This window comes from Myotis nattereri (assembly GCF_964212035.1).
Source record: "Myotis nattereri genome assembly, chromosome: 8".
Classification (NCBI taxonomy): domain Eukaryota; kingdom Metazoa; phylum Chordata; class Mammalia; order Chiroptera; family Vespertilionidae; genus Myotis; species Myotis nattereri.
Window position 1 is genome coordinate 36,294,237 of NC_138083.1, and position 25,808 is coordinate 36,320,044.

General features: G+C 39.1%; 1 protein-coding gene across 1 annotated transcript in view; it reads right to left on the bottom strand.

Moving 5' to 3' along the window:
* Positions 1-25,808, bottom strand: part of NCOA6 (nuclear receptor coactivator 6) — a 69,329-nt gene that overhangs the window by 36,205 nt on the left and 7,316 nt on the right. Inside the window, exons 3-6 of the mRNA XM_081097019.1 lie at positions 22,315-22,470; positions 13,315-13,437; positions 3,341-3,469; positions 1,791-2,657 (exon numbers count right to left, since the gene is read on the bottom strand). Of these exons, the coding sequence (XP_080953145.1) occupies positions 1,791-2,657; positions 3,341-3,469; positions 13,315-13,437; positions 22,315-22,470 (1,275 nt within the window). The remainder of the gene's footprint in view (positions 1-1,790; positions 2,658-3,340; positions 3,470-13,314; positions 13,438-22,314; positions 22,471-25,808) is intronic.

Here is a 25,808-nt window from a genome sequence, read left to right on the forward strand (position 1 = left end):
CCAAGGAAAAGATGGCAATCTGCTCCCTAAATGTGATCTGAGGCCACATCACAGCAAGGTTTAGAGCTCTTTACTTTTCTCTGTAATAGAGTGGACTCCAAAACTTTACATACTTTAATACAGGTACCAATGAAATAAGTTCTCTCATATTCAAACAAATTGATGATAAATACTATGAAACAGAAGATAGGTCCTGATAATAAGTATAGATAGGTAGTCTTTTTCTCCATTGAGGGAAATAGATGACAATATCCTTTGTAGAAAACGTCCCCCCAATATTGTGTTTGTCTCTTTGAAAAAGACAAAAGATTAGAAGCAATTCATAGGAGCTTCAAAGTGAGGCTATGTAAAATTTATCATTATGCCTTCCCCTCATAAGGTTTGCTGCAATTCTGACAGCTATGGTACCAAAACCATGCTCTAATGGAATCTCACTAAAGTATTACTTCCTTTTAGAGGAAGATTTAATTTCAGAAAATCTATAGTAAGGAGAATCTCAGAACACACTCATTGTTTATAACGTAGGCCTTGATGTGGCCAGATCACCTAGGTGAGCACATCATCTGCTCTATGAAAGCATCAAGACCTAAAGCTCACTTTAATTTTTTTGTATTAGTCCATTTATTTTTTTTAAGGGCCAAATTTTCAATGTCCTGAAAAACGCTTTGTAGACAAATATGCATTTGTCTTTTCTTTAGCAGTGACAAGTCCCCATTTGCATGCTTCCATTGTAATTAAATAAGAAATTACATTTGCAGGAGGGACTACCCAGCTGCCACTGATGCAGGGCTAGATGCCCAGACAGTGAAGTTTGGAGCTGAAACATTGTTGCATTGTCTGAAAACTTCTTAGGATTCAAATATTAGAGCCTGCATGTCCATACAATTAATCACAAGAGTGAAAGGCTGATGAGCAACTTAGCTTCACCAGAAACCATGGGAACATGCCTTTGCTATGTTGCACTGAAGATGCAAGGTTTTTTCTGGGTAGGCAATGGGTGTCTTTGGGGGGGAATGTTTATCAGATGACAGCATTACTGATACTCTCTATACCTTACTGAAAAGCTCCAAGCACATTCATGTGCACTAGATCAATGATTAATAAGAATAAATAATAAACATGGAGATGGATAAGTTTTACTGTAATCGTTTTACCTCTCACACATTAAGCTCCATTGCTTTTTCTTCATACAAGAGGCACCTTACAAAATAAATAAATAAATCTCCTTTAGGTATAACTGGTGGAATTCCCTCTCTAAGGAGCAGGCATTGACATTATAAAACTATAAAAGTCAATGATTTCTGAACTTACTCCCCTTTAATCAAATTTTACAAATACCATGCTATTTTACTAACTTAGGATTATCAAAATTGAAAACTAGAAGGGCCTTTCCCCCAATAAGATCCTTAGTTATCTTTTTATTTTTGCTGTATTGCATAATCTTAATTTTTTTCTACAGCCGAGCAGTATAAGTTGTTAATAAAATGCATGTTTCTTCTGGACATTTTAATTTACTAGTACAAGATCAAGCAAAAATAATTTGAAAACAAAATGAGCATATCTATATTGAATTTTACCTGTATTTTTATCCAGAGGGTTAGCTTAAATGTAACCAGTAAGATACTGCATAATGTATCAAGTTAACTAATTTATATGAAATGTCACCACTATATTCACACAACCAAATTATTACATCCTTATTTCACTTCCTCCATTACCTCAAAATTGAAGTTTTACTAAGATCTATCTTCAGTAAATTTACCAACACAAATAGCTTCAGTGTTCCTCACCTCCTAGGCCCGGATGTAAACTCTGTGGCCCCTGATTTGGTGGTTGCTGCTGCATCACCATGAAGTTAGGTGGCACGTTTCCCTGTTGAACCATAGGATTCCGACCAGGAGAGCTGACAGGCTGTTGAAATCCCTGGGGAAGTGGGTTATTCTGAGGTGGCCTTGGTCCCATCTGCTGCTGAGTTTGGTTAACCGTTGGGGAAGATGCAGGGGATCCCTGCTGGAAGGAGGAGGGTGAGGAGGCAGGAGACTTGTTGGTGAGGTGGGGCTGCTGCAGGGGGGTTGGAACCCTGGAGTGCCCTCCCTGCATGCTCTTCATCTGAGGAGCTGTGAACTGGCCTGGATTGCTCATCTGAGGAAAGTTTGTATGGGCTTGTGAGGCTTGCTGGCTGCCAAAGGGATATGGAGGGGGAGGATGGGAAGGTGTCTGTACCGTGGCTAAGGATGGTCTTGCCTGAAGTTGCTGTTGCATTGGACCAGGCAAGGGAGCCTTCTTCCACCCTTGGTTTGCAGTCATTGTGCCCAGAGAACCCTGGGCTGGAGGAGGCTGAAGGGCTCCAGAAGGCAGCTGGTTCCAGCCTGGAGGAACAGGCACCTGAGTTGGGGCAGTAAACTGGGGTCGAATTCCCTGTGGCTGTTGCTGCTGATGTTGCTGTGGGGGTCTTGCCTGCAACTGTTGTTGTTGATGCTGCTGTTGTTGATGCTGCTGCTGTTGATGCTGCTGCTGCTGCAGCTGGGGAAAATTAGCTGGGTTCATTTGTCTGTTCACAGACACAGGCTGCAATGGGTGGTGTGGAGGCGCTAAAGATCCTGAGGGATGACTTTGCTGTTGTATATGGAGTCCAGAGAGGAGTGGATCCATTGCATCTGTTTAAAAATGGTCAACAAAGCAAAAATTAACTTACTGAAACCTAGGTCATAGAGCAGTAGTCTTGGCAGTTCTGCAAATATAGAGTAAAATCTGCTGGTACCATTCAATGAAATGTTTGTGAGCATCTTCTATATGAAAAGCAATGTACCAAGGTGACAGAAAGATAAATCTTATCTAAAAGAGCTTATGATTCAAAGTGGACATAAGAGACAAACATAAAATGTGGAGTAGTATTTTCAAAGCATATTTTGGCAACTGTGTTCATTAATGTAAGAAAATAAAACAAAACATAGTCAATTAGGTTTGGGAAACATTGGATCTAACAACTTCACTGGAAGACTATCAGTGCCTCCAAAATGTTAATTTTGTATCTCCAGGAGAAGGATGCATTTACCAAATTTACTTAAATGTTTAGAATTCTCTGTCATGGAGTATCTTGCAGGACTAAGTAGGCCACTAAATGCATTTTTTTTTAGGAACGTTGGGGTAAAACTTAGAACAATGAGAAATTCTAAGAAGGAAATGATGACTTTTAGCTTGAAGAAATTAGGGCAGATTTTGTAAAGAAGGTGGCATTTAAGTTGGGCAATTGGGAACTGCATCCGAGACAGCTGAATTTTGTAATGATCTGTGCAGGGAGTTCTAGCCTCTTTGATCCTACAAGACTGGAGGTCATTACCTGACTGTGAAGCAGGGCGAGGAGTCCTGGGCTGCAGCTCTGAATTGGGACCTGGTGCCATCATGGAAGATGACATGTTTCCACCCTGGGGCATCATAACAGTGGCCGGGTTGGTCATTCTTATTAATCCTAGAGAGAGAGAAAAAAGTCTAGAATAGAGTATTGGAATTGGCATAATGTTGTTTTTCTTAATGAAATATTTCAAGAATATGAGAAAGTATGAGAAATTTCTGTACCATCATCTACCTTGCATATATCTAAGCATTTTGACCTATCTCCTTCAGATGCATATACATACATACATATATGTGTGTATATTCTCTCTATATAAAAGCCTAAGTGACCGATGACCGAACGACCGGTCACTATGATGCGCACTGACCACCAGGGGGCAGACACTCAACGCCCCCTGGTGGTCAGTATGCTCCCACAGTGGGGAGCGCAGCTCAGCTGACTGATGACAGACGCTGGCGTGGTGTGAACCTCTCCTGCCTCCACAGCAGCGCTGTGGGGCCAGGATGAGCGGGAGCGGTGCGGCACCCAGCCTGGGCTCCTCCCTAGCTGCCTGCCACTTTGTGAACTACTACATCCCCTGAGTGGTTCCGGATTGCGAGAGGACACAGGCCAGGCTAAGGGACCCCACCAGTGCATGAATCCGTGCACCTGGGCCTCTAGTGTGTGTGTGTGTGTGTGTGTGTGTGTGTGTGTGTGTGTGTGTGTGTGTGTTTGTGTGTGTGTATGTGTGTATGTATATATACTCCTTCCCAACTCGTTCCATTCCCTCCCTCTTATAACTGGGATTAACAGTTTCATGCATGTTTTATTTTCTACATATGTAGGAAAACTGTACTGCATTTTTGTATGCTTTTAATTTTCATTAAGTGGCACCATACTATATGTATTCTTCAGTGTCCATTTTCACTTATTTTTTGAGTTTTGTCCATCTTGACTGCCATAATAGTGCTCTATTTTATACATTCATTCTCCTGTTGATAAATATTAGATCCCCACCCCCTACCCACCCTAACTTTTCATTCTGAGAATTTGGTAATGTCATGTATTCTCGTGGACATATGAGCTTATCTTTACACTATATAATTAGAATTGCTAGGTTTTAAAATATAAGCATCTTCAATTTTACTAGATGTTGGTAAACTGCTCTCAAAAGTAGTTATACAGATTCATACTCGAACTAGATGTTTGAGAACTCCTCTTGCTCCATATCTTTCTAACTTCTGATACCCTTAGACTTTTTAGAATTTAGCATTTATATTCATAAGTGATAATAGCCTATAATTATTTTCTCTTCCTGTCCTTTAATTTTGGTCAAGAATAAAATAGCTTCAAAATGAGTTGGAAAGCATCTTTCCCCCTTTTCTATGCTCTGGAAAAATATGTCTAACTGTTCTTTAAATATTTAGTAAAACTCACCTGTAAAATCAATAGGGCCTGTGGGTTATACTAATTGGTTCACAGGAAGACAGGTTTTTAATTATTTCAATTTCTTAAGTAGTTATACATTTTTCAAGTTTTCTATATCCTAATAAGTCTATTTCAGTTAAATTATAGTTTCAAGAAAATTGTTAACTTGCCAATGCTTTATAATTTATTAGCATAAAGTTATTCACAGGATACCCATTTTTTCCATTCTTTTTAAAAATTGAGATAATTCACATACTATAAAATACATCCTTTTAAAAGTGTACACTTTTTTTCATTCTTTACATTGCCTGTACCTCTTTTTTTTCTTGTCTTATCAGATTCATCATTTTAGTTGTTTTTTTCAAAGAAACATCTATTAGCTTTGCTGCTCTGTTCTTTTTTAAAAATTTATACTTTACTTCTTTCTTTCCTCCTAAATTATCACTCTGCTGTTCATTTTCTTAATTAAGTCATAGTTAGCTTGCTACTTTTCAGCTGATGTTCTGCTCTAATATAAGTATCTGAAGGTTTAATTTTCTTCCCAGTACTGTACTGGCTATACCTTACAAATTCTGATGTGTGCTATTCTCATTATTCCAAATATGTTCTAATGTCCATCATGATTAATTTTTAAAAAATCATTGTGTATTTAGAATGTATTTTTTAATTTCTAAAAATATGAAATATTTTAGTTAGGTTTTTTTTGTTTTTTGGACCGCTGACTTGACTAATTGAACTACAGGTTAGAGAATATTTGGAATTTACTAAAACTTGCTTTTGGAATAATACATGACAAATTTATACAAATGTTCCATTTATGCTTGACAAGATTAAGAATCCTAGATTTCCATGTATAGTTGACCCTTAAAAATGGTTCTGAACTGTGCAGGTACACTTACATGTGGATTTTTTTCAATAAATGTGTAAGTACTGCAAATGTATTTTCTCAGTAACATTTTCTTTTCTATAGTTTACTTAGCTTAAGAATACAGCACATAATACATATAACATACAAAATGTGTGTTAATCAACTGTTTATGTTATCAGTAAGGCTTCCAATCAATAGTAGACTACTAGCAATTAAGTTTTTGGGGAGCCAAAAGTTATACACAGATTTTTGCATGGGTGGTTTTTGCATGAAGCCCCTAATCCCATGTTGTTCAAGGCCAACTGTATACCCATTATATCAAATTATTTTAATTATGTTATTCAAACTTTATCCTTACTAATTTTTTTATAAGCTCAATACATCAATTACTAACAGAAGTTTGTTAAAATTTCCCTGAAGATTTGCTATCTCCATGTAATTCTGTCCATCTTTGTCTCACATATTTTAAGGATAGGATATTAAGAAAATAAAAGTTTAATTATCTTTCTGATAAACTTCCTTTATTTTTATTAAAAAAATTTTTTTGTAATACTCACCTGAGAATATTTTTCCATTGATTTTTAGCGAGAATGGAAGAGAGAGGGAGAGACATTGACTGGTTGCCTCCTGCATACACCCTGGGGATCGAGCCTGCAACCAAGGTATGTGCCTTTGATGGGAATTGAACCTGGGGCCCTTCAGTCTGAAGGGGGGCACTCTATCCACTGAGCCAAATCTGCTAGGGCTCCTTTTTAAAAAAAAATCTTCACCCAAAGAGAGAGGATAATTTCACCCAAAGAGAGAGTGGGAGGGAAGTAGGAGGGAGAGAAAGAAACATCCGTGTGAGAGAGGGACATCAATTGATTGTCTCCTACACGCACCCTGACCAAGGATGGGGACTGAACTTGAAATGGAAGTACATGATTTTTATTGGGAATCAAACCTGCGACCGTTCAGTCTGTTTCCCAATCTTCTAACCACTGAGCAACCGGTCAGGACTGAATTTTTCCTTTTACATCATACAGTGGCCCTATTTATCCTCCATAAAGCTTTTTATCTTAAATTCTGTTTTATCTGGTAAAAATAATTCTTCTCCCTTTTCTTGGTTAATATTCATTTGGATTATTTTTTTCCTATCATATTAGCTATGCCCTTATAATTTATATGTTTTCTATAAAAGCACATAACTGAATCTGATTTATTTTTATCAAAGTTCAGAATCCATTTGCCTTTACTGTTAAATTTTGGTTTATCATTTTGTGATACCACTGCTTTTTACCCTTCTTTTTCTATTCTGTTCTCCTATTTTTCCTGAGTTTTATTGTTTTCATCATGCCTTCCTTTCTATGAAGTCATATAATCTATTTCTATTATTTTAGTGATTATGTTTAAAATGCCAACAGACATATTTGACTTAAAGTCTAAAGACAATATATGGTTATCATTATACTAAATAAGTCAATGTTTATTTTGAAATATTTACCCCAGGTTACCAATTATTTAGCTCACCATTCCTTCTCAGCTCTTATTTCTTCCATCTTAGGTTCAATTTTCTTCTTCCTGAAGTACATCTTGGGCAGTTCAATTAGCAAGGGGTGTTAATGGTAAATTCTCTTAGTCTCTTTGAAAAGGCCTTTATTTCACACTACTGTTGACAGTGTAGCTAGGTTTAAAATTCGAGGCTGTCAATAATTTTCTCATCACTTGGAAATATTATTCCAATGTTTTCTGACTTCCAATGTTGCTGTTAAGAAATTAGTTGCAGGCTCAGCCAGTGTGGCTCGGTGGTTGAGCATTGACCTATGAACCAGGAGGTCATAGTTCGATTCCCGGTTGGGGCATATGCCCGGGTTTCAGGCTCGATCCCTGGCAGGGGGCATGCAGAGGACAGCCAATCAATGATTCTCTCTCACCATTGATGTTCCTATCTCTCTCTCCTTCTCCCTTCCTCTCTCTGAAATCAATAAAAACATATTTTAAAAAAAATTGTTGTGCGTCTCATAGTCTTTCTTTCATAAATAATTGGTCTTTGCCCTAGCTGGTTTGGCTCAGTAGACAGAGAGTTGGCCTGTGGACTGAAGGGTCCCTGGTTCGATTCCGGTCAAGGGCACATACCTCAGTTGCAGGATCCTCCCTGGGGTGCGTGCAGGAGGCAATGAATCAATGTGTTTGTCTCACATTGATGTTTCTCTCTGTCTTTCCCTTTCTCTTCCATTCTCTAAAAATCAATGGAAAAATATCCTCGGGTGAGGATTAAAAATAATAATAATTGGTCTTTATTTTGAGTTGCTTTTAACATTCTCTGCTTTTCATGTTCTGTAGCTTTACAATTTTGTGTCCAGATGTGGATTCATTTTTATTTGTTGTGCTAAGGATTACTGGGCTTCTGAATCTGAGGACTCATTTCTTTCACCAATTCTGGAAAAAATTCAGCCATTCTCTGTTTGACTACTGTCCCTCCTCAATTTCTTTATCTTCTTCCAGAATTCTTTTCAGACTTATGTTAAACCTTCTAATTTTATCCTTCACATCTCTTGACCTTTTTCATATTTCCATCTCCTTTATTTTTTTCTGTGCTGCATTCTGGGTAATTTATTCATGTTTACCTTCCAATTTAGCTGTGTCTAATGAATAAGTTATTTACTTCAATTTAAAAACTTCTATAAATTCTTTCTCTCTCCCCCCAATTCTCTTATGCTTTGACAGTGTCTTGTCCTTTTCTTAGGATTTTCACAAATTTAAACACCCTAATATTTCCATTATCTAGATCAGCGGTTCTCAACCTGTGGGTCGCGACCCCTTTGGGGGTTGAACGACCCTTTCACAGGGGTCGCCTAAGACCATCGGAAAACACATATATCATTACATATTGTTTTTGTGATTAATCACTATGCTTCAATTATGTTCAATTTGTAACAATGAAATTGGGGAGCACCACAACATGAGGAACTGTATTAAAGGGTCGCGGCATTAGGAAGGTTGAGAACCACTGATCTAGAGGAGAGAGTATAGCCCTAAATGTTATAAGCCTGGAGTATCCTATCTAATAATAGACAAAGATGGTAATTGACCGTACCTTCGCTGCGCCTCCCATCGGCTAATCAGCACAATATGCAAATTAGCCGCCAACAAAGATGGCGGCTAATTTGCATACTGCGGGCAGGGCGGGAAAGCGCGAGCTGCCATCTGGGCCCCGTGTGCAGCCCTGCCCCCAGCCTGGACCCCTGTGTGCCGCCTAAGCCCCGCCCCCAGCCGGGACCCCATGGCAATCCGAGAGCAGGAAAGTGCCGCCCCCGAGTCACCATGGTGATCCAGCGATCGGTGAGCAGAAAAGTGCGGCCTGTAGGCAGCACCCAGCAAGGCCTGCTCCTGGGTCACCGTGGGGATCCCAGAGCAGGAAAGTGCAACCTGCAGGTAGCACTCAGGTGGGTCTGCTCCTGAGTCGCCATGGCGATCCCAGAGCAGGAAAGTGCGGCCTGCAGGCAGCGCCCAGGAGGGCCTGCCCCCGGGTCTCTGTGGCGATTTGGCGATCCATGAGCAGGAAAGCGCGGCCTGCAGGCAGCACCCCACCCTGGCCACAGCTCAAGGGAGAGTACAACACGCAGTGGAGGCCAGGAGCCTGAGAGATCAACACAGAGGGGCGCCTGCTCCAAGCCTCCACGGTGTGGCTAGGGACAGGCCCCCAGCAGACACACACACACAGAGTGCCTGCTCTGAGCCTCCAATGCGGCTGGGGGCAGGCCCCAGCAGACAGACACACACACATACACACACACACACACACACACACACACACACGAGATGCCTGCTCCGAGCCTCTGCTGCCAGACTGTGGCCGTCACTGAGGGTTCCCGGACTGTGAGAGGGGCAGGCTAGGCTGAGGGAACCCCACCTCCCAGTGCATGAATTTCATGCACCAGGCCTCTAGTAATCCTATATAATAAAAGGCTGATATGCAAATAGTCCCCTCAGGAGTTCCACCGACTGCAAGTTTGACCACTCGCTATGACGATTACTGACCACCAGGGGGCGGCGCAGAACAAAGAAGGCCCCAGCCAGCAGCCGGAAGACCCTGATTGGCCCTGATCGCCAGCCAGGCCTAAGGACCCTACCCATACACAAACTTCATGCACGGGGCCTCAAGTCTCATTTATAATAGGCTTTAACTATGAGAATCTGCAATGGCTTGGGTTGAGAATGTGCCTCTCCAGAGCTTCAACAATTATTACTGGGTTGAGGCCAGTCTAAAACTACTTACTGACTTAGCTTGGCTGTTCCTGGGTCATTTCAATACAAGGTGGGGCAAAAGTAGGTTTACAGTTGTTCGTAAGGAAAATACAATAAATAATAATACAAGAATAAACTCTTGTGTTTCAAGTACAACTGTAAACTTAGTTTTGCACTACCCTGTATATTAAATGTCCAACATGCATGAGGGTAGAGAAAACAATTCCACAACCACTATTTCCCCAGCCCCCAACTAGGAGCCTAGGTCAAGAGAGATAAGTTTTGCATTTGTCTTCCTGTGCCAGAGGGTAAAAATTTTTGAATCAATATTTCACTGAAAATTCTCACTTCATGAGGGATTCTGAATTCTAACTTCTTTCATTAGGTAGATCTGAGTAAGGCTTCATGTTTTATCCTGTGGCCCCTGCAGAGTGTTCTCATTTCTTTATTGCTACTTAAATTTTCTTCTTTGACTTCTTTTTTTGCCCTGGGGATTTTCCTTATTTTCTTTTATAAGCTCAATTCTGCACTGAATGTTCTATTTTTATCTAGCATTTTTAGATGTTTTGTAGTTGAGGAGGGCAGTTAGGTAAATGTCGAAACTGGATTTGTTTCTTAGGAACCCCATTCCATTTTTCAAAGATGATAATTAGACAGTAAGAAAGTTTTTAGGAGATAAGAAGCAGGTTTTCTTAGTCTATAACCAGTCTCCTACACTCAGAAATGTTTAAGCACATGCTGACTACATGCTCAGTAGAGATACTATAAAATCCATTCCAATACTAGGGAGAATTTGGACTAAATCCATGGTTCACAACTTTGGGGGGGAAAACATATTGTCCCCCAGGAGACATTTAGCAATGTCTGGAGACAGTTTTCATTGGCACTACTAGGAAGGTGCCGTGTTGTACTAGCACAGTGGTTCTCAACCTTCCTAATGCCGCGACCCTTTAATACAGTTCCTCATGTTGTGGTGACCCCTAACCATAAAATTATTTTCGTTGCTACTTCGTAACTGTAATTTTGCTACTGTCATGAATCGCAATGTAAATATCTGATATGCAGGATGCATTTTCATTGTTACAAATTGAACATAATTAAAGCATAGTGATTAATCACAAAAACAATATGTAATGATATATGTGTTTTCCGATGGTCTTAGGCGACCCCTGTGAAAGGGTTGTTCGACCCCCAAAGGGGTCTTGACCCACAGGTTGAGAACCGCTGTACTAGCATCTAGTGGTTGAGGCCAGAGATGCTGCTATACATCCCACAATGCACACGATAGCTCCCCACAGCAAAGGATTATCAGCCTAAAGCATTAATAGTGACAAGGATGAGAAACCATGATGAAATGACTACTATGGAATCCTCACTAATCTTGAACTTCTCTAAAGCTATGGGAAAAAACCAAATAGGCTATAGATATGGTTTTAATTACAAAAGAATTTTGCTTATCAGTTAACTTCCTGTTGCCAATAGAGAAAGTAGTGCTAAGAAAAATTTGCAATCTCATACACTGTAGATACACAATTCTAAAGTCATTTATTATTGTTTTATAGAGTACTAAGGTCGCTTTCCCTAGAAAAATTCCTCTGCTTAGTTTAAACTAATATTAAAGTTGGTTGCATCCATTGTACCCCTGGACAACAGAGAAAAACATGCCTGAAATATGCTTGGCAGTAAAGAAAGATTAGGGGTTAAAATGTTATTGTGACTACAGATCATTACTAACTCATTATTTCTGAAACTTCATATTATATCACAATTAGTGGCCTTCACTAAATCTAACCTAATTTCAACCTAAAGCTTCTAAGTTTCTTATGTTGTCAATAAACTACATGTTACTATAATTAAGACTCACTTCTCAGAGATGCTTAATAAATATGCCTGCTATTTGCCAGATACTAGCCAAATATTAAGAGAGCTATTTGCTAGATACTAGGAGAGCTTGCAATTTGGGTGATGACATCGGTTTAAGAGGGTCCTAACATTTTAAGGCTGGAAGTGATTTATATAGCATTGCTTACAGGACATAAATGTTTACAGGAAAGTATAGCCAGTATATATTAAGTCATTTGGTCAGGAATCGAGACTAGAACCCAGGTTGAATCTCATCCTATTTCTATTCATTCTTTTACTAACTACTTGCAACTTGGTTAGGTTCTTCCCACTCTTCTTCTGACCCTGATTCTTCACTAGTGGCAACAGTGCCACCTATAATCTCTCATTAAGCTGCCTTAAAACTAAATGCTCAGATTTCTATGGAGAATTACATCTACTGACTTCCAACGATAGGTCACAGGCTGGGTATTTTCCATCTACAATATGGTACCCCACAACAGTCCAATAGTACAGATCCTGACATATAACAGGCACGCAGAAATGTTTGCTACATGGCTCATCTTCCTTCAAGCATGAGCTCAATAGATTACAGGCATTATTATCTCATTTTATAGGTGAAGAAACTGTTGCTTGGAGAGATGCAATAACTAGCTTAAGGTAACTACTAAATGGCAGTGTCAGGATAAAAACCTACTTCCAATTCTGTAAGGCAAGTTTTCAGCTACTGTTCAAAACAGTGGCTTTATAAATTGAGCTTTTCCATTCTCCTGCATTTCTTCAAGAGCTGCTGTGCTAGGTGGGGAGGTGAATGATTTGGTATAGTTTCAAGTGCTTACTCTGCTTTAACCACAGAAACTGTGCCTTTCTGGTTTATTTGAATAAAGGGTCCTGCAGCAGAAAAAGTATGAAAGCCATGAATGTAGTGAAAAGAGCACTAAACTGGGAGTTAGATCTGAGATATTAAGCCTACTGCTACTTGACCCTGGGCAAACTGCTTCCTCTCATGAGCTCCACAGCTTCCTCAGCTTACATGAGAGAGCCAACTCAATTGTAATATTCTGTGAATTCAATCTCCAAAGAAGAAATTTCAGAATTACTTGAAAAGGTAGCAAATAATTTATAACTCTCTCAAGCTCTAAATATATAAAAACACATATTCTCCTACATACTTTTACAGATTCCACATAAGCACGCAAGTACTCTTAGCTCACAGATTCTCAGCCTTAGAAAGGTAGAGAGTTAGAAAACTACATTCTCCATTACGCTATAAACATCCTGAGGGTAGGATATATTTTATTCATTTCTATTTTCAACAGTGAGCATAGGTGCTATCATTCAAGAACTTAATCAATGTTTGCTGCATTGCTCAGTGCTCATCTTCGTTTAAGCTTGAGCCCCAAAGATTGTAAAACCTATATGTTTCACGCTCTGTGAATCTAGATGGCCTCCTAAGAGTGATTCCATGTCTTTATTTCCTGAACTAATAAACAGAGATGTGTCAGGAAACCCTGCCTATCTTGTAGGACCCAAATGATCATACATTAGCAAATAAAGCAAAAATAAAAAAAAGGGCAACTAGTAAAATGTCATACAATTGAGTGAGAGATCTCACCTGGACCACTTGCCATAGGAAATCCTGGCTCCATCCTAACTGAATTCCCAGCTCCCATGGGTCCATTCATTCTCACATCTTGGCTTCGGTTCTGAGCCAAAGCCAGGTTGATAGCACCTTCCCCTGAAAATAACAGTCATGTTATAAAAAGGAAATCATCAGAATAAATGCAAATTTTGTTTTAAAAAAAAGGTATACAAGAGTTGTAATTTTCTGTAAGTTTAATACTAGATGGGTCTTTCTTCAACCTCATCTGAACAGGTTTACTTACATGAAGCATGAGAACATAACCAATTCTCACAACATAGAGAAGGGCAACGATTAATGATACATAGCATCAGCAAAAAGCTTGGAACTCTGGATATTTATTTTCAACCAGCAAGAAAGAGAGAGAGAGAGAGAGAGGGGGGGGGGGAATGAATGTGTGTGTAGGGAAAAAACAGAATGGGGACACTGTAATATTTGTGAGCAAAATACCATTTTCCCTTTCAATAACTGCAATATAAATAGATATCACCAGAGAAATTGATGCAATGAAGAGTAAATAGGTTAAGTGCCCATAGACAGACAAATGGATAAAGATGTGATACACATATACAATGGCATATATAACTTAGCCATAAAAACGAATGAAATTGTGCCATATGCGACAACATGGATGGACCTAGAGGGTATTATGTTAAGTGAATGATTTTACTTATATGTGCAATCTGAAAAACAAAAAAATAACAAACAAAACAGAAATAAACTCATCAATACAGAGAATAGATGGTTGCCAGATGGAGGGAGATAGGGGGGATGGGTAAAAAAGTTTGTGAAGGCTAAGATTAAGAAGCACAAATTGCCAGTTATAAAAATGGTCATGTAAAATACAGCATAGAAACATAGTCAATAATACTGTAATAACTATATATGGTATCAGATGGGTATTAGACTTATTGGGGCGATTACTTTGTAAGTTACATAAATGTTTAATCACTATGTTGCACACAAGAAATTAATATAATATTGTATGTCAACTTTAATTAAAAAAAAAAAAAAGAGTAGATAGGTTGTTACTAATCTATCTCTGAGACACCTGTCTCATAATTAAAACAACATTTGTATAGGATTGTTAATGCCTACAAAATTTTGCCTAATTTGAACCTCATAATAACCTGGTAGGTAATGTCACTAGAAGTGTTCTAATTGAGTGTACCCTAAAGTTAGAGGCAATTTAAATATTACTTGGTTTAATGGTAAAAAGGTCTTTGAGCCCTGGCTGGTGTGGCTCAATTGGGTGAGCGCTATCCCATGCACCAAAAGGTTGCCAGTTCGATTCTTGGTTAGGGCACATGTCTGCGTTGAGGGCTCAATCCCCAGTAGGGTCTGTGTAGGAGGCAGCAGATGGATGTTTCTCTTCCTTTCCTTTCCTCTCTAAAATCAATCAATCAATTAATTAATAAGTATTTGAAGTAAGTTTTCGGGTGCTTCACGCCTTTAAAATTTTGACTGCTGTTATGCTGGAGAATAGCACCACCTTATGGACAAATAAAAGTATAGCTGGCCTGTGGCTGAGGAGTTGAAAGTTTTCATTCACTCAAGTCAGAATCAGATGATAAAAAAGGAAGCTAATGTCCTCAACAAAATTCTAGCAAATAAGATTCAGCATTACTATAGAAAGATCATACACCATGACCAAGTGGGATTTATTCCGGGGATGCAAGGGTGGTACAATATCCGCAAATCAATAAATGTGATACATCACATAAACAAATTGAGAGATAAAAATCACATAATCTTATCAATCAATGCAGAAAAAGCATTTGACAAAATCCAATACCCTTTCTTGATAAAAACTTCAGCAAAGTGGAAATAGAGGGATCATACCTCAGCATAATAAAAGCCTTATATGACAAACCTACAGCCAACATCATAAGCAATGAGCAAAAACTAAACTCATTTCCCCTAAGAACAGGAACAAGACAGGGATGCCCACTTCCACCACTCCTATTCGACATAGTACTGGAAGTGCTAGCCATAACGATCAGACAAGAAGAAGAAATAAAAGGCATCCAAATTGGAAAAGAAGTAAAACTGTCCTTATTTGGAGATGACATACTATACATAGAAAACCCCAAAGACTCCATCAAAAAACTACTAGACCTAATAAATAAATTCGGCAATGTAGCAGGATACAAAATTAACACCCAGAAATCTATGGCCTTTTTATACACCAATAAAGAACTCACAGAAAGAGAAATGAAAAAACAATCCCATTTACCATTGCACACAAAAAATTAAGATACCTAGGAATAAACTTAACTAAGGAGGTAAAAGACCTGTACTCAGAAAACTATAGGACATTGAAAAAAGAGATAGAGGAAGACATAAACAAATGGAAGAATATACCATGTTCATGTATTGGTAGAATCAACATCATTAAAATGTCCATACTGCCCAAAGCAATCTACAGATTCAATGCAATCCCCATTAAAATATCAACGGCATATTTCAAAGATCTAGGACAAACTCTAAAAATTCATCTGGAATTAAAAAAGACCCCGAATAGCCACAGCAATCCTGAGAAAGAAGAACAAAGTTGGAGGGATCACAATACCAGATATCAAACTATATTACCAAGCCATGATTCTCAAAACTGCCTGGTACTGGCACAAGAACAGATATATAGACCAATGGAACAGAACAGAGAACCCAGAAATCAACCCAAGCCATTACGCTCAATTAATATTTGACAAAGGAGGCAAGAGCATACCATGGATTCAAGTCTCTTCAATAAATAGTGCTGAGAAATTTGGTCAGATACATACAAAAAAATGAAACTAGATCACCAATTTACACCATACACAAAAACAAACTCAAAATGGCTAAAGGACTTAAATGTAAGATGGGAAACCATAAAAATACTACAAGACTCCATAGGCAGCAAAATAGCAGACATGTGTCGTAGCAATATATTTACAGACACAGCTCCTAGGGCAATGGAGACTAAGGAGAAAATAAACAAATGGGACTACATCAAAATAAAAAGCTTCTGCACAGCAAAAGAAACCATCAACAAAATAACAAGAAAGCCCACTGCATGGGAGAACATATTTGCCAATTATATTTCAGATAAGGGTTTAATCTCCAAAATTTACAGAGAACTCATACAACTTAACAAAAGGAAAATAAATGATCCAATCAAAAAATAGGCAAAGGATCTAAATAGACACTTTTCGAAAGAGGCCATACAGAAGGCCCAGAGACATATGAAAACATGCTCAAAGTCACTAATCATCCGAGAGATGCAAATCAAAACAATGAGATACCATCTCACACCTGTCAGAATGGCTATTATCAACAAGTCAACAAATTACAAGTGCTGGATATGGAGAAAAAGGAACCCTCGTGCACTGTTGGTGGGAATGCAGACTGGTGCAGCCACTATGGAAGACAGTATGGAGTTTCCTCAAAAAGTTAAAAATGGAACTCCCATTTGACCCAGTAATCCCACTTCTAGGACTATATCCCAAGAAACCAGAAACACCAATCAGAAAGGATATATGCACCCCTATGTTCATAGCAGCACAATTTACAATAGCTAAGATTTGGAAACAGCCTAAGTGCCCACCAGCAGATGAGTGGATTAAAAAACTGTGGTACAGCTACACAATGGAATACTATGCCACTATAAAAAAGAAGGAACTTTTACCATTTGCAACAGAATGGATGGAACTGGAGAACATTATGCTAAGCGAAATAAGCCAGTCAATGAAAGAAAAATACCACATGATCTCACTCATATGTGGGATATAATGATCAACATAATTTGATGAACAAGAATAGATCCAGAGACAAATAGGAGGAGTGGGAGGGGAGGTTTAGAGAGCAACCAAAGGACTTGTATGCATGCATATTAGCATAACCAATGGACACAGACACTGGGGTGGTGAGGGCTTGCCCAGGGTGGGAATGGCTGGAGGGGGGGTGGGGTCAATTGGGGAAAAAGGAGACATATGTAAAACTTTAGACAATTAAAAAAAAAAAAGGAGGAAGCTAATGGAAAAAAAAAAAGGAAGCTAATGAGAGCACAACAGTTTCCTCTGTCTTGTCACTGATGTATGTTAGTTTTCTGTTTTAACCAGGCAGGTTGGTTAGTTACAGGGAACAAACATCCTACCAATAAGAGAGCAATCACCAGCCCAGACAGTGTGGCTCAGGGGTTGAGCATCAACCTATGAACAAGGAGGTCATGGTTCGATTCCCAGTCAGGGCACATGCCGAGGTTGTAGGTTTGATCCCCAGTAGGGAGCGTGCAGGAGGCAGTTGATCCATGATTCTCTCTCATAATGGATGTTTCTCTCTCTCCCTCTCCCTTCCTCTCTCTGAAATCAATAAAAATATTAAAAAGAGAGAGAGAGAGAGAGAGAGAAAGAGAGAGAGACCGACCAATCACCAGGGCTACAAAGATGCTCTTAGTTGCCTTTGGGAGTTAGGAATAAAAGAGAGAAATATAGATCCTGAGGGTTTCCCATAAAGGGAAAGAACTATTAATATACCAATCCTGCTAGGACATCCTATACAGAATGAGTACTGTTCTTAAAATGGACATCAGATCATGTCATTTCTCTACTTAAAACTACTCCATTTCTTCTCACTGCTTTAGAAATGCAAGTCAAACTTCTTAATAGGGTCTACAATGCCTCTATCTATCTTGCCCAGTGCTGCTCAACAGAAATATAATATAAGCAACACATGTAATTTAAAAATTTTTAGAAGCTGCAGTAAAAAGGTAAAAATAAACTGATGAAGTTAACTGCAATATACTTACTTATTAACCCAATACATGTAACATATTATTATTTCAATATACAATTAATATAAAAATCATTAATGAGATACCTTACATTCTTTTTGGGGAGAGCTAAGTCTCCAAAATCTAGTATGAATTTTACACTTAAAGCACATTTCCAGTGCTCAATATCCACATATGGCTTGTGGCTACTATACTGGACTGCCCAGATGTGGCCCTTGCCTATGTCTCTAACCTTGAAAACTTACACTATTTTCTCCTTGAATAAAATAAATTCAGCTTTTGTGGCATTTTTTTTTTTAGTTTCTTGGGTACATAAACCTGCTTCTCACCTCAAGGTCTTCGAGAATGCTATTCCCGCTGCCTAGGTCTCCTGCACTATTCTCACGTTAAGTCAATGCCTCAATTTTCACATAATCTTGAGTGTCACAGGCCCAGAAAGGCCTCCTCTAACCATCTTATCCAATGTTATGTCACCTTATCAGAACATCCTGTTATTTCTTCAGAGCACATCCCATGTAAATACTTATTTACTTGCTTTCTTGCCTGTATCCCCATCACTAAACAAAGGTAACCAATAGTCTGTCCTAGTTCCTTTATGTCTGTTGTCTCAGGATAGTTATTTTACTCTCAAAAGTGATAACTTATAAGTCCATCCTAGTTATGCCCTTTATATACACAGAACAGTGCCTGGTACCTGGTACTCATTAGCTATTTACTGAGTATATGATGAAGAGTCATCTTATCATAACCTTATAAAGAATTATAGGCATTTTTCTATATGATAAATGCATTCCTGGAAAATCTCACATTCTATAAAATCTCACACTGAAAATAACAGGTTTTAGTAGAAAAACATTGTTGGGGCAAACTCAAAACTCATACAGCTCTGCAACCAGAGCTTTAATAAAAACAAAAATTGGTAGAGACAACATGCCCCAAAATACTAGAGTGGAAATGCCTGGTGAAAGGTGCTAAGATAATGCAGATGCAGTGGTGCTCCGAGCCAGTGTGACTGCCATTAAGGCAGACACAGGAGGAAATGAAACTTGTCACAAGCCGAAAGCCATGGAATGTTGGGGGGTGCACTTCTGGGGAATATACTTGAATGTAAGTTCTCATTTTTAATTTTCTTAAAATAAAGCTGAAAGGACTTCCACCTATGCAGCAGCTGAACTAAAGGCTCCCCCCAGCCCCATGTGGATATTTATCCTTCTATTCACACTATTCTAGTTCCCCTGCCCAGGAACAATCCCATATGAATAAACACAATATGCACATTATACTGCTATTATTCCCCTAACTGCCAACTACATGTAACTACTGCTAAGTTTTATTAAAAACAAACAACAAAAAACATGTGGAGCCCTAGCTGGTTTGGCTCAGTGGATAGAGTGTCAGTCAGCCTGTGGACTGAAGGGTCCCGGTTTGATTCTGGTCAAGGGCACATGCCTGGGTTGTGGGCTTGATCCCCAGTAGGGGATGTGCAGGGGGCAGCCAATCAATGATTCTCTCTCATCATTGATGTTTCTATCACTCTCTCCCTCTCCCTTCCTCTCTGAAATCAATAAAGACATATTAAAACACACACGCGCGCGCGCGCACACACACGCACAAAACACCAACATATGGAGAATACTACTGGCTCCCAAACTTGCCTGTTACAGGTCAGCTATAGCCTATGAGCCAAATCTAGCCTGTTGTCTGTTTATTTAAATAAAGTGTTATTGGAACACAGCCATACTTATTCATTTATACATTGCCTATGGCTGTTTTTGTGCTACAACAGTTGAGTTGTTGTGACAAAGTCAAAAAAATTTATTCTCTGGCCCTTTACAAAAAATATCTGCAGACTTCTGCTTTAAACCACCATGAATTTACAGAAGGGTCACAAAATGCCCTCAAAAAAGATGTCTCCCCAGTTCCCTGGCCAAAACTCAAAAAAGGGAAGGTACAAGGAGTGTTCTTCACTGGAGAACAGACTGTTCGGGGAACAACCTGTCCCTCCACCCTTGCAGCAGACACTACGACAGTGGCTACACCTCCCCATACAACTTACAAAGGCATCAACTTACTACCAGTTTTACAAAAGCAACAGCTGCTGCCACCACTTTCACTCCTTCCTGAGTTCTAAGAGAATGTGGAGAGAGAAAGGAGATCCCCAGGATACACGTTACCTAAAAGTTAAAGACCTTCTTTCTGTAATATGTGAATTTAATAATATCGAGAAATGTTATCTATTTTGCCTCTTTGCTGGTACTTACGTTTTAATTTATGGCTATAACAATAAAGGGGAGCCAGCATCTTACCCTTTTAAGAACTTGTAGGAAGTAGGTTGATTAAAAGAAACTGGTGTTTCCTTTCTCCAGTGGAAAACACTACCAAAAAGGCCCTTTTAACTCAGGTAAGTAACAGAGACCACAAAACATTTGGGGTTTTCACTTATGTGTTTCTCATAAAGAGTACATGTGCTTATGTGCTTATAAACAGTCAATATAGTGTTATTATATCCAATACTTGTTTCACTTCCACTCTTCCTAAAAATTCACTATATCCTATAGATTGCTGTGAATTGATTTTACTTTCCTGAATCCTTTTAGACAACCCAACATTTTTCAAAATAAACTAGTTATTGTTTAAGCCACTATTCACTCATTTATCAAATGATGCTGAATCCCATTTTTCTTTCTTTCTTTTAAAATGTTTTTATTGATGTTTGGAGAAAGGGAGAGGGAAGGAGACATCGATGTGAGAAACAATGACCAGCTGCCTCCCGCACACCCGCTACTGGGGATCGAGCCCACAATCCAAGCACAAGCCCTGACCAGGAATCGAATCGTGACCTGGTTCATAGGTTGACACTCAACCAGTGAGCAACAACGGTTGGGCTCAGCTGCTGAGGTTTTGTGGAGCATTTAGGTTCTAAGCAAGCACAGGGTCAGGAAGGCTTGGCCTGCCAGTGGAAGGTAAGGCTTAAAACGTTGGTTGCCACCTGCCTGCATCACATAAGAGGGAAGGAGATGGTTCTGGTTCACTGGGCACCCAAAGATAGAACCTCCTTTGTGCTCCCCCACACTTGGTACTTACACCTCTCACAGGTTTGTTTGCCTCACCAAGTCATGAACTCCTTCTGATTTCATAAAAACAAGGACTATATTTTATTTAGCACTGTATTCTGAGTGCTGAAACAAAGTGTTGCCATTATATATGTGTTTCCCTTGCTTTTATTCAACATATATTTACCAAAGAACCTAAAACATGTACAATCAAGCAGAGATCCAACAGTAAGCCAAACAAGACATGCTCCCTATCCTACTTAAGCTTGCAATCTATGGGGGAAGAAAACAATCATCAAATAACTGCTCTAATGAAAGTGTGATCTGAGGGGGGAAATACAGGCTTTTCTGGGTATATCTAACAAAAAACTATGACTGCGTCCAGGAGTTCAGAAAATACATCCTCCAGAAGATGTAAGCTGATACTGGAAGGCTGAGTAGGTGTTTAAGGGAAAATGATAGGGAACAATATTCATATAGAGAAGCCATCAATGCCAGGGACCTGTGACAGGAGGAAGCAATGCATATTCAAGGAACCAAAAGCAAGCTGGAAAGGCTGGAACACAGCAAAGAGGAGAGTTGTACAAGATAAGGCTGGATGAAAAAGGTAGAGGTCAGACCATGCAAAGCCTGAGGTCATAATAAAGAGTCTGGTCTTTTGAACAATAGCAAGCTATAGCAGGGATTTAAGTTTAAGCTGTGTGTGTTTATGTAGTATATTTTCATTTTGAAAAGATCACTCTGGCAAAGTATTTGAAAAATGAATGCTACTACAAAAGAATTGTTCAGGGTCTCCTAATCTTTGTTAGATAAGTAAAGATATAAAAAACTAAGGCTTAGTTGGTAGAAGGAAGCAACTGAAATCAGATATTCTTCAAAAGACAAATCAGTTTCTGGTCAGAATGCCAGTAAAATCAAAGTATGATAGGCCAACAGCCAAAATCAGCCACGGGAACAGAGTCTGAGGCTACAGATGCTGAAGCATCAGGACCCAACTAGAGACTCAATTCCTCTTTATCCTAAAGTGCTACAATGTGAAGCACAGGTTACATAAGTTACTTGGCATTCTAAAACTGAAGAGAGGATTAAAGCAGCACAGGAAATCATGCTACATTCTGCTGCTGTTATGATTTGGGTCCAGATGGGCACCTTCAATCTGAACGGAGAGAATCCCCAGATCCCGAAGCTGCTGGTTGTTGCTCTGAGCCAGGATCCGTAGCCGCTCCGCTGCTTCTCGGGGGATGTTGAATGTCACACGCACACTATTCCAGGGCTCCACCTTCTGTACCTTTAGCTTGCTGGATTCTTGGTTGTGAAAGAAAGAGAATAATATTAGCAATCTTTTAGCAACTAGAAGACATGAAACAAACAACAACAAAAAGAAAAAAGAACAGGCAAAGCACTAGCTTGGAGTAGCTAACTAAGAAGCTTAGGCTTTGATGTTAGATAGACTTCAAACCTAATCCTAACTTTGCCACTTAGCACCAGGGTGCCCATGAACAAATTATTTGATCTTTCTGAAAATTACTTTTCTCTTCTCTAAAATCATGAAAAAACTACTTAGAGATTGTGAGTGCTAAATGAGATAATATGTCCCAAAAATCTAGTACAGGACCTACTACACCATAGCTACTGAATAAATGAAAAGCAGTAAAATAGAGTAAGGAATATGAGAGAAGAGAGAGGTTAAGTTTAAATTAATAGAATAATAGCTATTCTGGACTCAGATTAATGTATGTGAACTGAGAAACTGAGAACATTTAAGTATCAAATTTCAAGTGAGATTCTATTAAAAATTCAATTGGCAGATATGTCAACTGTTGAATACGTACAAAGGAATCTGCAGCTTATTTAAAGAAACAGCACTATAAAAGACACTAGTAAATTTACTTATAAAAAGGTTAAGCAAAAAAAGGAGGAAAAAAAAGGTTAAGCAATTTTACCTCTTCAAATGAAATATTTGAAATTTTAATACTCATATTTAAATATTCCCTGAGCATCCCTGTGGAAGATAATTATAGAGACAGAGAGCAAATATATCTTATAATGTCCTATAAATGTTTCAGTTTAAAGAGGGCTTAAGTCTTGATTCTTTGATTTTTAAATCTTTACCTACCTTAAACAAGAGTACAATTTCCACTGAAGCACATGAAACTGAGGGGGGAAACAACATAATTTTTTTAAAAATATATTTTATTGATTTTTACAGAGAGGAAGGGAGAGGGATAGAGAGTTAGAAACATCAATGAGAGAGAAACATCGATAAGAGAGAAACATCAATCAGTTGCCTCCTGCACACCCACTACTGGGGATGTGCCTGCAACCAAGGTACATGCCCTTGACTGGAATTGAACCTGTGACCCTTCAGTCCGCAGGCTGACACTTTATCCACTGCGCCAAACTGGTCAGGGAAAACAACATAATTTGACAACCAAGCTTCAGTTAGGATATGAAAACATTACATTTCAGCAAGTCTGAAAAATCAATGCAAACTTCAGCACATATTTTTAAAAGAAGATATAAAAATTAACTAATTGAGGAGGTAATATTGTTTGTAATTATATTTTACAGATGGAAAAACAAATCCCAGGACCAGGTAGCAGACTAAAAACCTTTTTGTTTTTCAACAACGCCAGACAAAATAATTTTCCCTTTTGTTAAAACTCAGCTAAGTTAAATCTTTTGTTTCCTCTATTCAGTTATATATTTTAATATTAAGAAAATGGTCTTGCTCTAGCTGGTTTGGCTCAGTGGATGGAGCGTCAACCTGCAGACCAAAGGATCCTAGGTTCAATTCCAGTCAAGGGCATGTACCTTGGTTGCAGGCTTCTCCCCGGCCTGGGCCCTGGTCAGGACTCATGCAGGAGGCAACCAATCGATGTGTTTCTCTCACATCGATGTTTCTCTCTCTCTTTTCCTCTCTCTCCCACTCTCCCTAAAAAAAAAAATCAATGGCCAGACTGGTTTGGCTCAGTGGATAGAGCATCAGCCTGCGGACTGAAGGGTCCCAGGTTCGATCCCGGTCAAGGGCATGTACCTTGGTTGCGGGCACATCCCCAGTAGGAGGTGTGCAGGAGGCGGCTGGTTGATGTTTCTCTCTCATCGATGTTTCTGACTCTCTGTCCCTCTCCCTTCCTCTCTGTAAAAAAATCAATAAAATATATTTTAAAAAAAAAATCAATGGACAAAAATATCCTCTGGCGAGGACTAAAAAAAAAAAAGGAAAATGGACTTGTGGGCATATCTGTCCTCAAAATAAGAAATATCCACGGATAGGGGAAAGTGCCTACATGTTGCCTAAAGCCCCTGCCAACTCCAAAACCATTATATATTGAGAGTTAACTTACCCAGACATGAAATTCACTTGTTCTAATGTGGAAAAAAGAGATCACTTGCTAAGAGCAGTGAGATAATACAATCACAGAAATTTAGAAAGAGCCCTAACCAGTTTGGCTCTGTGGATAGAGCGTCAGCCTGCAGACTGAAAGGTCCCAGGTTCGATTCCGGCCAAGGGCATGTACCTTGGTTGTGGGCACATCCCCAGTAGGAGGTGTACAGGAGGCAGCTGATCAATGTTCCTTTCTCATTGATGTTTCTAACTATCTCTCTCCCTTCCTCTCTGTGAAAAATCAATAAAATATATTTAAAAAAAAAAGAAATTTAGAAAGAATTAGGCAATATTTAGTTCAAGTCTATATTACAGGCAAAAAAACTAAAGCCCAGAAAGGCTAAGTGATTGGCCTAGGATCCTGTGGCTACCTGGCAGCATCAGAGATGACATTAAAATCCTGCTCTGATTCTCAGGTCAATTTCCTTCCATGACACTTATGCCTCCGAACAGCAAAAGGCAGGAAGCTTGGGATGCTGTTTCCACAGAGTACAGGTGCTACAGGGCTTCTTCCTAATCTGAAGAGTACTGGAATCTTGTATGTGGTCTAGACAAACATCAACTAGGCTATGACATTATCTACTTGTGATTTGGTTTAAAAAAAATCCTTGCCTATATGTAGCTACATTTTATCAAAAGTTTTTAAAAGTTCCATCATATTTGAGAAGATACGACTTAAAACATATTTTTGAACTAAAAATGGAACTCCCATTTGATCCCGTGATCCCACTTCTAGGAATATATCCCAAGAAAACAGAAACACCAATCAGAAAGGATATATGCACCCCTATGTTCATAGCAGCGCAATTCACCATAGCTAAGATCTGGAAACAGCCTAAGTGCCCATCAGTAGATGAATGGATTAGAAAACTGTGGTACATCTACACAATGGAATACTATGCTGCTGCAAAAAAGAAGGAATTCTTACCATTTGCAACAGCATGGATGGAGCTGGAGAGCATTATGCTAAGTGAAATAAGCCAGTCAATGAAGGAAAAATACCACATGATCTCACTCATTTATGGATAATAAAGACCATTATAAACTTATGAACAAAAATAGATACAGAGGCAGAGCAGCCTCGAACAGACTATCAAACTACAGCGGGAAGGCCGGGGAGGGTTGGGGGGCCAGGGGGGGAGGGTAAGAGATCAACCAAAGGACTTGTATGCATGCATATAAGCATAACCAATGGACATAAGACACTGGGGGGTAGGAGAGGCCAGGGGATTGTCAAGGGCGGGAAATAAAAAAG